The sequence below is a fragment of the Oncorhynchus clarkii genome, chromosome 3 (assembly GCF_045791955.1).
Source record: "Oncorhynchus clarkii lewisi isolate Uvic-CL-2024 chromosome 3, UVic_Ocla_1.0, whole genome shotgun sequence".
Classification (NCBI taxonomy): Eukaryota; Metazoa; Chordata; class Actinopteri; order Salmoniformes; family Salmonidae; genus Oncorhynchus; species Oncorhynchus clarkii.
The window spans coordinates 55637059-55652456 of record NC_092149.1 but is presented as its reverse complement, the minus strand read 5'-3'; the positions used below and the strand labels follow the sequence as shown (position 1 = coordinate 55652456).

Genomic DNA, 15398 nt, shown 5'->3' with positions numbered 1-15398 from the left:
CCCACCTCAGAGTCTTCATGCTATGGAAAGTCACGTGATGGTTAAGTTCCTGCCCACCACTCTCAACCAGCTGTTCCGGGTGTTGACAAGTGCCACCCATGAGGAGGTGGCCGTCAACGTCACCAGGTCAGTAGTCTGGCTCCCAAATGGCACCCTATTCCCTTGTGCAATACATCTAGTGCAATACATTTGACTAGGGCCCATAGGGAAGCTATATGGGGAATAGGCTGCCCTAGTGCCCTAGTGTATTCCCTAGTGCAATACATCTAGTGCAATACATTTGACTAGGGCCCGTAGGGAAGCTATAGGCTGCCGTTATGGACATAGCCATAGTGAGTATTGACTATGAGTATTGAGACATTAACCACAAACATGTTATTATTGCACAACTCTTACACATGCTTTTTGCCCTGTTCAGAGTCATGATTCACATTGTTGCCCAGTGCCACGAAGAGGGGTTGGAGCACTACCTACGATCATATGTCAAGGTAATCGTCATACTGGTCCATTTATCATATGGCACAGTTTCTAGAAAAGCTTTTTTTAAATTTATTTTTGTCTCTTTCCTGGTTCAGTATGTGTTTAAGACCGAGCCATACACAGCCACTACCACGAGAACAGTACATGAGGAGCTGGCCAAAGCCATGACTGCAATTCTAAAGCCTTCCACAGACTTCCTCACCAGCAACAAGTTGCTCAAGGTAATAGATAGCACAGCATCCGTGTGGAAAAGGAGTCTATGGACATTTGCATCAGGTTTCATGTTGGCATTGATTTGTATTTGTTTCCGTATTTCTGTTTCGTAGTACTCCTGGTATTTCTTTGAAGCCTTAGTAAAGTCCATGGCCCAGTACTTGATTGAGAGCAGTAAAGTCAAGGTAAGTCTGATGTGACACTTTACTAAGCCAACTAAGTCTTCATTTTTATTTTTATAGAAATGTCAGCTTATTGGTGATAGCTCCTAACATGCACAGCCATGTGGGCTGCTACATTCCTCCCACAGAATAAAGCACAGCCATAACTAACCACCGCCTCAAAGCTACCCACAGCAATCTCTCCTAACCAACCATAGCCCTGAGTTTCCTCTCTGGCATGGCCGTGTATAATCAGGAAGCTGCTGTAGGAACCATTAGGAGTGTGCCACACTAAACAGAGGAAACAGGGACACTCCATTAAGGATTCCCCCCTCTGCTGTGGTTTTGTGGTGGTTCACTAGGATGGCCTCTCTCTGGGAATAGCTGTGGTGGGATCAGAAACACAACAGCGAGTTGTTGTTGTTATTGTTGTTGTCTCTCCTCAAGCACCACATTGGAAATTAGTGTTGTATATTAATTTCATGTGTTAGCCTCTACTGTAATATTAACCAAAAAGGTAATTCAATCAAATAAAAAATGTACAGAACACCACGGACAGTAACACCACGGACAGTAACACCACGGACAGTAACACCACTCACAATAACAGCTCTGGCAGTAACAGCTTGTCTCTGTTTCTCAGCTGTCCAGGAACCAGCGTTTCTCGGCCGGCTTCCACCACACGGTGGAGACCCTGGTCAACATGATGATGCCCCACATCACCCAGAAGTACAAGGACAACCTGGACGCAGCCCGGAACGCCAACCACAGCCTGGCTGTCTTCATCAAGGTCAGCTGGCGCCGTCTGATTGGCTAGTCTAGCACCGTTGGTCCTCCTTATAGTCGGTTCGGGATAATAACAATGTAGTGGTGTTCGTTAGAGGTTGATGATATCCACTGTTCTGTACTATACTGAACTGTATGTGGGAATGTCCTTTCCTTCCTGTGTCCACAGCGCTGTTTCACCCTGATGGATAGAGGCTTTGTCTTCAAGCAGATCAACAACTACATCAACTGTTTTGTGCCCGGAGACCCCAAGGTAGATATCATGATCAAATGATAGTCCACCACTAGTCCTTTTTGTTTCTTACACTAATGTGCTCTTATTTTCAGACTCTGTTTGAGTTCAAGTTTGAGTTCCTGCGTGTCATATGCAACCACGAGCACTACATTCCCTTGAATCTGCCCATGCCCTTTGGAAAAGGGAGGATACAGAGATTTCAAGGTGAGCACATTTCCATCGTTTGGGCAAAATAAAAGTGACTGTATGCAGGTATACCAGGGTCATATTTGGTACATCTATTGAACTAGAAGCACAAGGCTTTTGTAATATGAAGTTTTGAGGGCTGTCTGCCAAAGGCATAGAGTGTTTCAGCAGATAGTGGATTCAATCGTTTCTCCAGCAGCATCTCGTCGAACTCAAGCACAGTATCCGTACTGTCCAAGTTCTGTCAGCCAAATGTCATAAAGACCCGTTACAGTATATCATGTACTGTTCTCTTTGTGTTCTTGCTACCTCTGTTTTGGAATAGAGCTTATTTGTTTGTTTCCACTTTGCTCCTCTTCTCTCTTTTGCCAATTAGCTTTACTTTCTCCCAACATGGAGTCATACAGTAATCCTGTAGGTAGGTTCAAGGTGTGCTGTCTGCTTGTCCTGTCCGAAAAAAAATACTTTGAACCCCCCCCCCCCCCTTTTTTTTAAATTATGGCCACATAGGCAAAAGATTCCCCTTGAACAACTCAATTGAGTCATTCATTCAACAGCGTCATTACATACATTTGGCGTGGATGTGGAATGATTCATTTGTCTCTCCCATGTCTAATACTAAATTATCATTATTATGCTTTATCTCTATCTATATGAACTGTAATTGGCTGTAATGAGTGAGTTAGAAAAGGTAAGGGTGTGTGTACGTTTTAATTCTTTGGACTACAAAGCGTTCTTATTTCTGTGTCAAGGGTTTGGATTGTGCGATTATAGCAATAGGTTTGTACTTGAGGGCAAACCATTTTTTTTCCTCTATTTTTTTTTCTTCAATTGAATTTCAATTGAACATTTCGGAGGCGTTTACATTTTTAAATGTGCATGTAAACCAATTACAGCTCATATTGAGGCTAACAGTGGATATGAGGTTTTAGTACCATCATTTCAGTACACCTTCTGTGTGTCACTTGTGATTTGATTTGACTTGTGCCTCATGCTCTGTGACGCTCTCAGTTTATTTGCCGGTCTGTTACCCATAACAACCACCCTGCTTGCTAACTGTATCTGTTCATTCACTGCCTGGTCCCCGACTTCTTTAGACTCATAATTACCAGACAAATTGCCGATCTGTGTAGCTAAACAGAATGTAAGCTCGTGAGCCTTCCAGGATGGTTGTACTAGGTTATGACTCCTGTCTGGGTGTCTATTTTGACTGATAATCTCTGTTATATACATTGTATTGCAATACTTTAGAAAGTCATTATTTACAACCACTCTTCTTTGATTTTAGTTGTTGTGTATTTTTTAAAATTATTATATCTAATCGATTATCATAAGTGATCATGAAATTGTAATCATTGTGACCAATATGTGTTATCCTATCCTTACACAAATAGATTATCAGCATGTATTGGGGTTGTTGGTTTGTTTGAATACTTTATCTTGTTGGAAAAGTTTCTCAGCGTTGGAAATAGTTTTGTGGCCTGATTACAATCTTCATTAGAGTTCAAGTGCAGTTGAACTTCATTCGAATGGCGCCAGTCTATTTAAAGGCAAAGGTCGGCTCAGTGCTACACTGGTGGTATTGTTTACATCGGGGCAGGAAGTTTAGGTTCAGGACTTCCTCCTAAAGTCTGTCTCTTGTCTGTCCTCCTTCCAGACCTCCAGTTGGACTACTCGCTGACAGACGACTTCTGTAAGAACCACTTCCTGGTTGGGCTGCTGCTGCGGGAGGTGGGCGGGGCCCTGCAGGAGTTTCGAGAGATCCGTCAGATATCCATCCACGTGCTCAAGAACCTGATGGTCAAGCACACCTTTGACGAACGCTACACCTCCAAGGTAAGCAGACTAATTCTCCCCGCCTCTTTCCTCTAGTCGTTTTGAAAGTCATCATTAAGGAACAATGAAGTTTAATCAGAGCTTTATCTCTATTTCAGAGCCAGCAGGCTAGGTTGGCAACTCTCTACCTGCCCCTATTCGGTCTGCTCCAGGAGAACGTCAACAGGCTCAATGTGAAGGAAGTCTCCCCATTCATCATCAACCAGTCCAACAATGTAAGGCTGACATCTAGTGGCTGGCTACCACCACAACTCAAAGGACCTACCTGTAAATGTTTGACTTTACTAATGGTCCATTTTCCTTTCAGAATGGAAGAGATGACCCACTCCTGGGCAACTCCATGATGATGACGCCTCCACGCTCCAGTACTTTGTTAGACAACAGTTTGCACAAGGATGTGTTTGGGGTTATCTCTGGCACCGGTGAGATTCAGTCTGATTTTGGCAGGCAACGATATGACACTCGACTCATGTTGTCCCGTGGTGATTGAGCGACATGCGAGTTTAACTGTGCTGTTGTCTTTGTGTTCCCCAGCCTCCCCCCACGCGTCCTCCACCCCCAACATTAACTCTGTCCGCCACGCTGACTCCCGGGGCTCCCTCATCAGCACTGACTCTGGCAACAGTCTTCATGAGAAGAGCAACTCTCTGGACAAGGTACAACTCCATGGAGACATAGTACAGCCACTGTCATGGACCGTTACTTAAAGTTGACCATTTCTGCTTTCACTTATTGAGGGTGCAGCCTATGCCTGTTGTATGTGTCCTACTGGCACATGACCTCCATCAGGATATCAGATCCCTGCAGTGCTGTTTGTCCATTTGGGCTAGAAATAAATCCGTACGGGTCAATATGAGTTTAGCAGCTATTCAGTGAATGAGATTTAGGCCACGCATTTAGTTGAGGATGTTTCATGTATCATTTTCTGTATTTCTCACTGACACATAAGAGGTGCGTCCATTACAGTGGCAAGACAAAGTATGTGAACCTTTTTGGAAATACCTGCATTTCTGCATAAATTGGTCATAACATTTGATCTGCTCTTCATCTAGGTCACAACAATAGACAAACACAGTCTGCTTAAACTAATAACACACAAACGATTATACGTTTTCATGTCTTTATTGAACACACCATGTAAACATTCAGTGTAGGGTGAAAAGGTATGTGAGGCCTTGGATTTAATAACTGGTTGACCCTCCTTTGGCAGCCATAACCTCAACCAAATGTCTTCTGTTGTTGCGGATCAGACCTGCACAACGGTCAGGAGGAATTTTGGACCATTCCTCTTTACAAAACTGTTTCAGTTCAGCAATATTCTTGGGATGTCTGGTGTGAACTGTTCTCTTGAGGTCAGGCCAAAGCATCTCAGTCAGATTGAGGTCAGGACTCTGACTGGGCCACTCCAGAAGGTGTATTTTCTTCTGTTGTTGATTTACTTCTGTGTTTTGTTTTCCTGTTGCATCACCCAACTTCTGTTGAGCTTCAATTGGTGGACAGATAGCCTAACATTATCCTGCAAAATGTCTTGATGAACTTGGGAATTCATTTTTCCATTTGATAGCAAGCTGTGCAGGCCCTGAGGCAGCAAAGCAGCCCCAAACCATGATGCTCCCTCCACCATACTTTACAGTTGGGACAAGGTTTTGATGTTGGTGTGCTGTGCCTTTTAATTCTCCACACATAGTGGTGTGTGTGTGTTCCTTCCAAACAACTCAACAGTAGTTTAATCTGTCCACAGAATATTTTGTCAGTAGCGCTGTGGAACATCCAGGTGCACTTCTGCAAACTCCAGACGTGCAGCAATGGTTTTTTTGGGCAGCAGTGACTTCATCCGTGGGAACCTCCTATGAACACCATTCTTGTTTAGTGTTTTATGTATCGTAGACTCGTCAACAGAGATGTTAGCATGTTCCAGAGATTTCTGTAAGTCTTTAGCTGACACTCTAGGATTCTTCTTAACCTCATTGAGCATTCTGCGCTGCCACTCCTAGGGAGAATAGCAACAGTGCTGAACTTTCTACATTTTATAGACAATTTGTCTTACTGTGGACTGATGAACATCAAGGCTTTTAGAGATACTTTTGTAACCCTTTCCAGCTTTATGCAAGTCAACAATTCTTAATCTTAGGTCTTCTGAGATCTCTTTTGTTTGAGGCATGGTTCACATCAGGCAATGCTTCTTGTGAATAGCAAACTCACATTTTGTGGGTCTGTTTTATAGGGCAAGGCAGCTCTAACCAACATCTCCAATCTCGTCTCATTGATTGGGCTCCAGATCAGCTGATTCCTGACTCCAATTAGCTTTTGGAGAAGTCATTAGCCTAGGGGTTCTCATACTTTTTCCAACCTAGACTGTGAATGTTTAAATTATGTATTCAATATAGACAAGAAAAATACAATAATTTGTGTGTTATTAGTTTTCCCTGTTTGTCTATTGTTGTGACTTAAAATTGAATCTATGACCAATTTATGGAGAAATCCAAGTAATTTCAAATGGTTCACACACTTTTTCTTGCCACTGTATACCTGTGACAGTTATGAGGTTACCCCCTATTAACTTGTCGTTGTACCATTGACTCCTCCACCCACCCACACACTCCTGCTGCTGGCAGAAGGAGAATATCAGGCGGAGACACTCTGCCAACGTGCTGCGCTTCTTTTCCGAGCCCGAGGACTCCGTGCTTCCCATTCGCTCCAAGCGCGCCACCGTGGACTTTTCCCTGCTCACTGTCCCCAGTGTCTCAGAGAATCATGTCCCGCATCACACCACCACTCCACTCCAAGTACAGAATACCAATAAACCTCCCTCACCTCCCCCCCTTCCTCCCAAGAGTGTCCCATCTGGGAGTGTGTGTGAGAGAGTGTGTGTGTTTTAGTCTTTGCCGAGTTCCTTTCTTTGCCAGGCGGATGATACACAGTTTCGTCTCTGGTGCCATGAAGCACAGCTACTGTGTGGCTTCATGGGTCTTTCTGTAGGAGTGATACACACAGCTGGAGCCTCTTTATTTTTGATCTCGCTCACATGTGCTGTGTGACTTTTCTATCTCCGTCTGTAAGAGTTCTGAGGACCAGTTTTTGTAGGATATTCCCTTTCTTTGTGTTATGTTTCTCTCCATTTTGTCATCCATTGTTTTTTCTTTTTGAATGATACTCTGAGGAGGCAGTTAGCCAGAAGGGGAAAGAAAAACATGAATGTGTGATATCTGTGAATGATACCCATCTAGTATATTTCCAATTATAAATCTGTCTTAATAAAGAATTCATGTAAATGATCGCCTACCCTCTTCAGTCAAGTTCCCAGACTTATTTGGGGCAGCTAAGTTTAGCCGCTAACTTTCTCTGTCAACACTCCTCCAAGACAAGACATAGCTGCAGTCTTTCTGTGAGGTCATCCTCAGTTAGGAGTTCTGGTCTAGACTAACTCACCGCTGGCAACGGAAGACGCTGTATTTTGCCAAACCCACGCTGTGGTTTAACTCCTGGTTCCTGCTCCCTGCTCTCTGTCCCGGCTTGGAGAATTCTAGTGATTAGGCCCTGCACGTAGAGCAGATCTGGCAGTCTCACCCGCGTCTAGAGGCCAACAGGGCCTGAGTGACTGACTCCATTAGTGTAGTCATACTGCACCGTGAGTCATACTACATGCTTATCAGCACATCATATCACATGAATACTAATGTATAGGATGTAGATGTACTGAAGGGCAATTTAGTATTACATAATAATGGCAATGATAAACTCTGTTTTACTGTTTGCTGATGGATATACATTCATCAGCATTCAATATTTTTCAATTCGTTTTTATTTTCTACCTGTTTTGCCTTTTTAGAACATAGACGGATTAAGATGAGATGAAGAAGTAGACAACAAAATGGCAAATATGTCAACAAAGACAGGAATATGACAATACAACACATCTCCCAATAGCGTTATGCAGTGAATAGAGCATTCCGACATAAGTAGAGTGTTGTGGTGTATTCCAGCCGATCTCTGACCAGCGCGTCTGTCCCTCAGAACCAGCCAGCCTCAGCCCTGGGCAGCAGCCTACTGCGCTGTGACAAACTGGACCAGGCTGAGATCAAGAGCCTGCTCATGTGCTTCCTGCATGTCCTCAAGAGCATGTCTGAGGGTAAGACCACACCTCTCTCTAGTGCAAGTACATGATTATATGAGGGGGGGGTGGATGTGGATATGCTTAGTGACCCGTGTTTTCTACAGCCAGTAGTTTCCCCAAGACTTCATCCCACATGACCCCCTATCATCTATTTAGTGCACTGCTTTTGACCCAGTGCCATCTGGGACGCAGCGCAGGTGACTCTCTAACTCCCTTCTATCCTTCGTTCAGATGCTCTGTTTACATACTGGAACAAGGCCTCGTCTGCAGAGCTCATGGACTTCTTCACGCTAGTAGAGTAAGAAGTGAACTCGGCTTGGCCGTGTTGTTGTTGTCCTGATGCTACTCCATGCCATTTACCGTGCATATCGGGGGATGTTTAAGCGTCCTCTGTCCACATTGAGTAACGATGAGTCTCCCAACGTTTTTGTTTCCAGGGTGTGTCTCCATCAATTCCGATACATAGGAAAAAGATCCATCGCAAGGTAATGTTGCCAGAATGGTTCAATTAGTTGTATGGCGCTTGTATGTAAAACCTGTATATGAGACTACATTCATCATTTATTACACTTTCATATATTTTATATGTTATTGTTTATACAATTGTGTTGATTCAAATGTTATGTTAATGTTGTGTGAATATTGTCCAACCATTTTAGGGACATGATATTGTGCTATTTTAAGGTATAGGAATGAATGTCGTTTTGTAGTAACACTTGAGACCAGAACACAAACCAGTGACTGATATTTCTACCAATAGGCCCAAAACAGTACTAATGTGTGGTTTGTTGAGCTTGGTTAACATTGTGTGTACAGTAAAGCCCCTGAAACACTACACCATATAAACACACTATACAGTACGCTCATAATTTGCCTTTTGGCACACACATTCTCTGTGGGAGCTCTCTGCCGGACACACTGATGGCTATGGGTCTCACTCTCCAATCTCTCTAACCCACCACTGTTTTTCTATTCATTTTAAATGCTGGCAAGTTTAATATAGTTTTATAAAAAAAACATGGCTCCTGCCCCCTCCTGCTTGGGTAAGACTAGAGGTGGAATTAACTCTCCTATACTAAAAGCATGTTGTCTTCTCTCTTTTCTGATTGGCCATCTTATAACAGCACACAACTGATTGGGCATGTAATACCACCTCATTACTCTATCCTGACATAAGCATCACCGTCTATAGTGTCTGTCACTGTCATGTGCATGCGCTGGCTTCTGCTGCTACTAACTGCTGTCATGCTGATCTGGCACTGTCTGACCCATCGCATGAGAAACACCCTTCTCTGAATCGCCTCACAGCTATGATTTTACTTCTCAACACTGAATCAGCACTGTATAGATGATCACCAATGGGAAGAGTAGCAGTGTGTTAAATTCGCTCCAAGATGCTCCAAATATACCTAAAGCAGACATTTGTTCATGTCCTAGAGGTGCGCTTGATTTTCTCTTTAACCCTATTTCTAGCCTGGGAGACAGTTCATGATTAAGACGACCACAAAGGAGTCTTAAACTGACCTGGTTACCAGGCTATACATTATATCCTACCATTTTTTAAATCAATAGAATAGTTAGGTATGTGTAATATCCAGTCTAACCTGCTTGACTAACCCTGGTCCTGCTGGTAGTGAGCCACTCGTCTAACAGTGTCCTGTTTCCTCATCAGGAACCAGGAAGGGGTGGGACTCGTAGCAGCACATGAGCGGAAGTCTCAGACTCTGCCTGTGTCCCGTAACAGGGCGGGAATGATGCATGCCCGCTTACAGCAACTCAGCAGCCTGGATAACTCATACACTTTTAACCACAGTAAGTGCCCCCAAACACCCACCTCTAAACCAAAGGCCCCTCTGCTCCTCCCTCTGTAGTCAGTCATCTCATCATCATCATCCTCTTCATTAGAATCATGTGTGCCAAACCCAAGTCCAAAGTCAGCCGTTCTAGAGCCGTCCATGGATGTTGTGGTTTTGAGTGAATAAAAGTTAGGGGTTTTATTCTAGAGAGTACATGAACCCTTGGGTTGAAGGGATGGTTTTCATCGGGCCAAGGTCACCGTGTAACGTTATACTGACTTCACAGGAAAGCAAAAGAGATTCAACTCTATAGTATAGGGTGTCTGTTACATGATTCCCTTTTAATGAAGTGGATTTCTTTGTGTTTTCAGTGTAAGAAAGATTTCAAGTGTTCTTGGAATATCTGTAGACCATGGTAAGAATGTATCAGGTCAACGACAGGCAGCTTTCAGACTATTAGCTCTGTTCGTCTGGTTAAATTAAGAGCATGCCATTTTAGCTGAGAATGAGGCATTTTAAACCCTCTGATCCCTTTTTCCTGTTCATTTCTGTTCCCTTAACTCATTTCTTTGTATTCAAACCTCTGAAAAATCACAAGTAAAATGCATTTTGTTTTCAACTCCACGGAATATTATTTCCTCCTCTGAAGCAAGTTTTTTTTTACCTTGATACTAATGATGACTAATCTCTCTGATTGTATTGTAATGATTACTCACGAGGGCATTTATGCAGCCTTGACTCAGTCTGCAGCGCAAATTGCACCCTAGTCCCTATACCAGAGCCCTATGGGTCCTGTTTAAAAGTAGTGCACTAAATGGGGAATAGGGTGCAATTTGAGACTCCGTCAGAGCACATAAGAATTTAGGGGTGATTTGAAAGTGCTCCAGCAGTGTGTGTGTGTGTACCCTGCAGCCTATAGCCACTCTGATGCTGACGTGGTGAACCAATCGGTCCTGGAAGCTAACATCGCCACGGAGGTCTGCCTCACAGTGCTGGACACTCTCAGCATCTTCATCATGGGATTCAAGGTACACTCCTAGCTGTGGTTTCTGTTGGTGATAATAAGCGGTCCTCAACATGTAAAAGTCATCTCAATGCCTTACTCATGATTATGTTATCCAAAAGTTGAAACTCCCTCTTCAGTTTTGGCTTACAAATCACTGACAAGAACACAATCCTGCTTGTGTACAGTACATGCATTTGTTATGTCTTGTTTTCCATTTGATTGGATATGTCATTTTTTTACCACTTCTTACTTGATGTTGTCTATTACTGCCAGTCCCCGAGCTTTTAAAGATAACTGTCTGTACTTTTATGTCCTCAGACCCAACTCTGTTCGGACCATGGCCACAACCCGCTCATGAAGAAGGTGTTCCAGGTGCACCTCTGCTTCCTGCAGATCAATCAATCAGAGACGGCCCTCAAGCAGGTCTTCACCTCGCTGCGCACCTTCATCTACAAAGTAAGGAGGCCAGTGGTCCTCAACACTTTGCAGTAGTGAAGTGTTTTTCTCTCCCTGTCTTAAATGTGCCGAGTATCTAATCATCACTGTGTGTGTCTTGTTTCCAGTTCCCCTGCACCTTCTTCGAGGGTCGTGCGGACATGTGTGCTTCGTTCTGCTACGAGATCCTGAAGTGCTGTAACTCGAAGCTGAGCTCCATCCGCAGCGACGCCGCCCACCTCCTCTACTTCCTCATGAAGAGTAACTTTGACTACACCGGGCGCAAGTCCTTCGTCCGCACTCACCTACAAGTGAGAGAGAGAGGGTTTCCCTTCTACATGCTGATACATTTGTCTCCTCAGAAGATCTCTATGTAGCAGCACGCTCTATGGAGATTTCCTAAAGAGTGGCTTGGTTGATGGTTATGGTAGTAGTTTCGTATTGATGTGTGCATTTCCTGCCCTCACGCCCAGGTGGTGATCGCCGTCAGTCAGCTGATCGCTGACGTCATCGGTATCGGAGGAACCCGCTTCCAACAGTCCCTGTCTATCATCAACAACTGTGCCAACAGTGACAAGACCATCAAGGTCCGATCCCGATGGGGACACTATTCTCATTCCAACTGCATGTCATCAGTATTGCTTGGTCTTCAATGAACATATTATATGAAATATATTACAGCCAAGGTTGGACCACTTGAATAATCTGCTGTATTATCCTGTGTAGAACACCGCTTTCCCGTCAGATGTGAAGGACCTGACCAAGCGGATCCGGACGGTCCTGATGGCCACAGCTCAGATGAAGGAACATGAGAGAGACCCGGAGATGCTGGTGGACCTGCAGTATAGCCTTGCCAAGTCCTACGCCAGCACGCCCGAACTCCGCAAGACTTGGCTGGACAGCATGGCCCGCATCCATGTGAAGAATGGAGACCTGTCCGAGGTCTGTACCAGGCTACGGGTCAGAATTTGGGCCTACAAATATGAGTAAAAGTCAATGCCAGAGGGATGGGTGTTATTTTGATATGTATAGTTATTTAAGGAATGGATTATGGTAGATTCTCTCTATACACAGTATGATGATGTTATATGTTGAATTCAAGTAATGTGGGTGGCTGGTAAAACATACTGATCTATCTGGGATGTTCTCTGTTGTTCACAGGCAGCCATGTGTTATGTGCACGTGGCGGCACTGGTGGCCGAGTATCTCCGGAGAAAAGGTGCGTTTTCCGTCAGCAGTAGAGATGTTGCTGATGATTGTCATTCGATGCTGCCGTTGTCTCTTTTTTCATGGCAGGAGAACTTCACAAGGGGTTCATGAATGGTCAGCGCATTGTGATTTTAAATAAATTATTGGATAGTTATTAGTTTGTTATTGGTCAGTAGTCCAATACTTTACTGTGATTAGTGTACATAGCACTATGTAATTTGTCGTTCTTTCTACGTTCCGATACGATCAGGGGCCGTATGTATTAGTGATGGGGGAGAAAACCGATACAGTGACACACAGGGATCTTATTTTTTACGATATAGGGTGTTGTTTTGACAATATCGCAATATTATTTCTGCGTTAGTTGGCTGTACCTGCACCAAAACTCCTTCATAGCCTTTTCTCCGTCTTCTTTTTAAATAGGGAGACGGTTTGTTTTCAGCACTTTTATTTCTGACTGATCAAAACTTGTTTTCTCATGTCCCACTGCAGCAGACATCTGGTGAGGAATATGTTTGGAACATCAAATCGCAATAAAATGGCGCTGTCGAATCGCAATAGATATACAGTTGAAGTCGGAAGTTTACAGACACCTTAGCCGAATACATTTAAAATACGTTTTTCAAATTTCCTGACATTTAATCCTAGTAAAAATTCCCGGTCTTAGGTCAGTTAGGATCACCACTTTATTTTAAGAATGTGAAATGTCAGAATAATAGTAGAGGGATTTATTTCAGCTTTTATTTCTTTCATCACATTCCCAGTGGGTCAGAAGTTTACATGCACTCAATTAGTATTTGGTAGCATTACCTTTAAATTGTTTAACTTGGGTCAAATGTTTCGGGTAGCCTTCCACAATAAGTTGGGGGAATTTTGGCCCATTCCTCCTGACAGACCTGGAGTCAATGGGTCAGGTTTGTAGGCCTCCTTGGTCGTACACACTTTTTCAGTTCTGCCCACACATTTTCTATGGGATTGAGGTCAGGGCTTTGTGATGGCCACTCCAATACTTTGACTTTGTTGTCCTTAAGCCATTTTGCCACAACTTTGGAAGTAGGCTTGGGGTCATTGTCCATTTGGAATACCCATTTGTGACCAAGCTTTAACTTCCTGACTGATGTCTTGGAATGTTGCTTCAATATATCCACAATTTTCCTCTCTCATAATGCTATCTATTTTATGAAGTGCACCAGTCCTTACTGCAGTGATTCACGGTTGGGATGGTGTTCTTCGGCTTGAATATAGATACTTTGTAACTGTTTCCTCCAGCATCTTCACAAGGTCCTTTGCTGTTGTTCTGGGATTGATTTGCACTTTTCGCACCAAAGTACGTTCATCTCTAGGAGACAGAACGCGTCTCCTTCCTGAGCCGTATGATGGCTGCGTGGTCCCAAGGTGTTTATACTTGCGTACTATTGATTGTACAGATGAACGTGGTACCTTCAGGCATTTGGAAATTGCTCCTAAGGATGAACCAGACTTGTGGAGGTCTACATTTTTTTCTGAGGTCTTGGCTGATTTATTTTGATTTTTTTTCCCATGATGTCAAGCAAAGAGGTACTGAATTTGAAGGTAGGCCTTGAAATACATCCACAGGTACACCTCCAATTGACTCAAATCATCAGTCAATTAGCCTATCAGAAGCTTCTAAAGCCATGACATAATTTTCTGGGATTTTCCAAGCTGTTTAAAGGCACAGTCAACTTAGTGTATGTAAGCTTCTGACCCACTGGAATTGTGATACAGTGAATTATAAGTTAAATAATCTGTAAACAATTGTTGGAGAAATTTGTTCCTTCATGCAGAAAGTATATGTCCTAACCAACTTGCCAAAACTATAGTTTGTTTTTACAAGAAATTTGTGGAGTGGTTGAAAAACAAGTTTTAATGACTCCAATCTAAATGTATGTAAACTTCCGACTTCAACTGTAGAATCGTGAGAATCGCAATACATATCGTATCTCCACCTAAGTATCGTGATAAAATTGTATCGTGAGGTCCCTGACAATTCCCAGACCTAGTATGTATCAAGCGCCTCAGAGTTAGAGTGCTGATCTCGGATCAGGTCCTCCCTGTCCGTATTCAATGTGATCTAAAAGGCAAAACTGATCATAAATCAGCACTTTTGCTCTGAGATGCTTGATACATACAGCCACATATTTTGTCATGTAATCTGTCGGTCTGTGTTTCACACACAGCTTCTTAACACCAGAGGGATAATCAGCTCTGTGAAAGCAGGTCCACTCATAGCACACTGTATAAGAGAGCAATTATCTGTTTCCCTGACAACAAAGTTTGACCTTTTGCCTGTTAGTACACCAGATAATGTTCTGAATGAAGCTATATTTCGCCCTTAGTTTATAACCTGTATAAAACACCTCAGAAAGAAGAAAATGTCTGTCTATTTGGTTTATTGATGATGGTCCCATCTCCTTAACGTCCGTAGGCATGTTCAAGCAGGGTTGCTCAGCCTTCCGGGTGGTCACTCCCAACATTGATGAAGAGGTGTCCATGATGGAGGATGTGGGCATGCAGGATGTCCACTTCAACGAGGTGAGAGACTAGCAGCCCGCTGCTCTCTGCTGCCAGGTCAAGACATGAGTTCTGGTGCTCGTTTTGAATGTCCTTTTTTGGGCGGGGCATTCACAATTTTTATCTTTTTTTTTTTTATGATCAGTTTATATCCTTGGATCATTTCCAGCACACTTGCTGCTACATTTTGGAGTTTGCACTTTCCTGGCGATAACTAGGCAGCTATCTTGTAGAGATGTTATCTGTGAATCAGCTCTGCTCCTCACTATCAAACAACATGCAATACAAAAGTACTTACGGAACAACATGCAACCAATTCCACATCTAATGATACGCTTGAATGTATTACAAATAAATCCTCTCTGTTCTCTAATAAGGCACAGTGTAGCTTATCAGTGTGGCATATGAT

At 43.3% G+C, this 15398-nt stretch overlaps 1 protein-coding gene across 7 annotated transcripts in view; it reads left to right on the top strand.

The window, feature by feature from the left end:
* LOC139398972 (dedicator of cytokinesis protein 9-like) overlaps positions 1-15398 on the top strand; it is a 123537-nt gene that overhangs the window by 102273 nt on the left and 5866 nt on the right. For 6 of the 7 annotated variants that reach the window (XM_071144648.1, XM_071144636.1, XM_071144655.1 and 3 more), the window contains exons 24-45: positions 11-126; positions 419-488; positions 576-701; positions 807-878; positions 1498-1644; positions 1810-1893; positions 1968-2079; positions 3719-3897; positions 3996-4112; positions 4205-4319; positions 4432-4553; positions 7912-8026; positions 8243-8309; positions 8449-8496; positions 9684-9823; positions 10720-10835; positions 11132-11269; positions 11377-11559; positions 11722-11835; positions 11975-12190; positions 12410-12467; positions 14904-15010. In XM_071144648.1, coding sequence (XP_071000749.1) covers positions 11-126; positions 419-488; positions 576-701; positions 807-878; positions 1498-1644; positions 1810-1893; positions 1968-2079; positions 3719-3897; positions 3996-4112; positions 4205-4319; positions 4432-4553; positions 7912-8026; positions 8243-8309; positions 8449-8496; positions 9684-9823; positions 10720-10835; positions 11132-11269; positions 11377-11559; positions 11722-11835; positions 11975-12190; positions 12410-12467; positions 14904-15010 — 2562 coding nt within the window. Of the gene's footprint in view, positions 1-10; positions 127-418; positions 489-575; positions 702-806; positions 879-1497; positions 1645-1809; positions 1894-1967; positions 2080-2437; positions 2480-3718; positions 3898-3995; positions 4113-4204; positions 4320-4431; positions 4554-7911; positions 8027-8242; positions 8310-8448; positions 8497-9683; positions 9824-10719; positions 10836-11131; positions 11270-11376; positions 11560-11721; positions 11836-11974; positions 12191-12409; positions 12468-14903; positions 15011-15398 lie in introns of all 7 variants that reach the window. The other variant, XM_071144626.1, reaches the window with a different exon arrangement.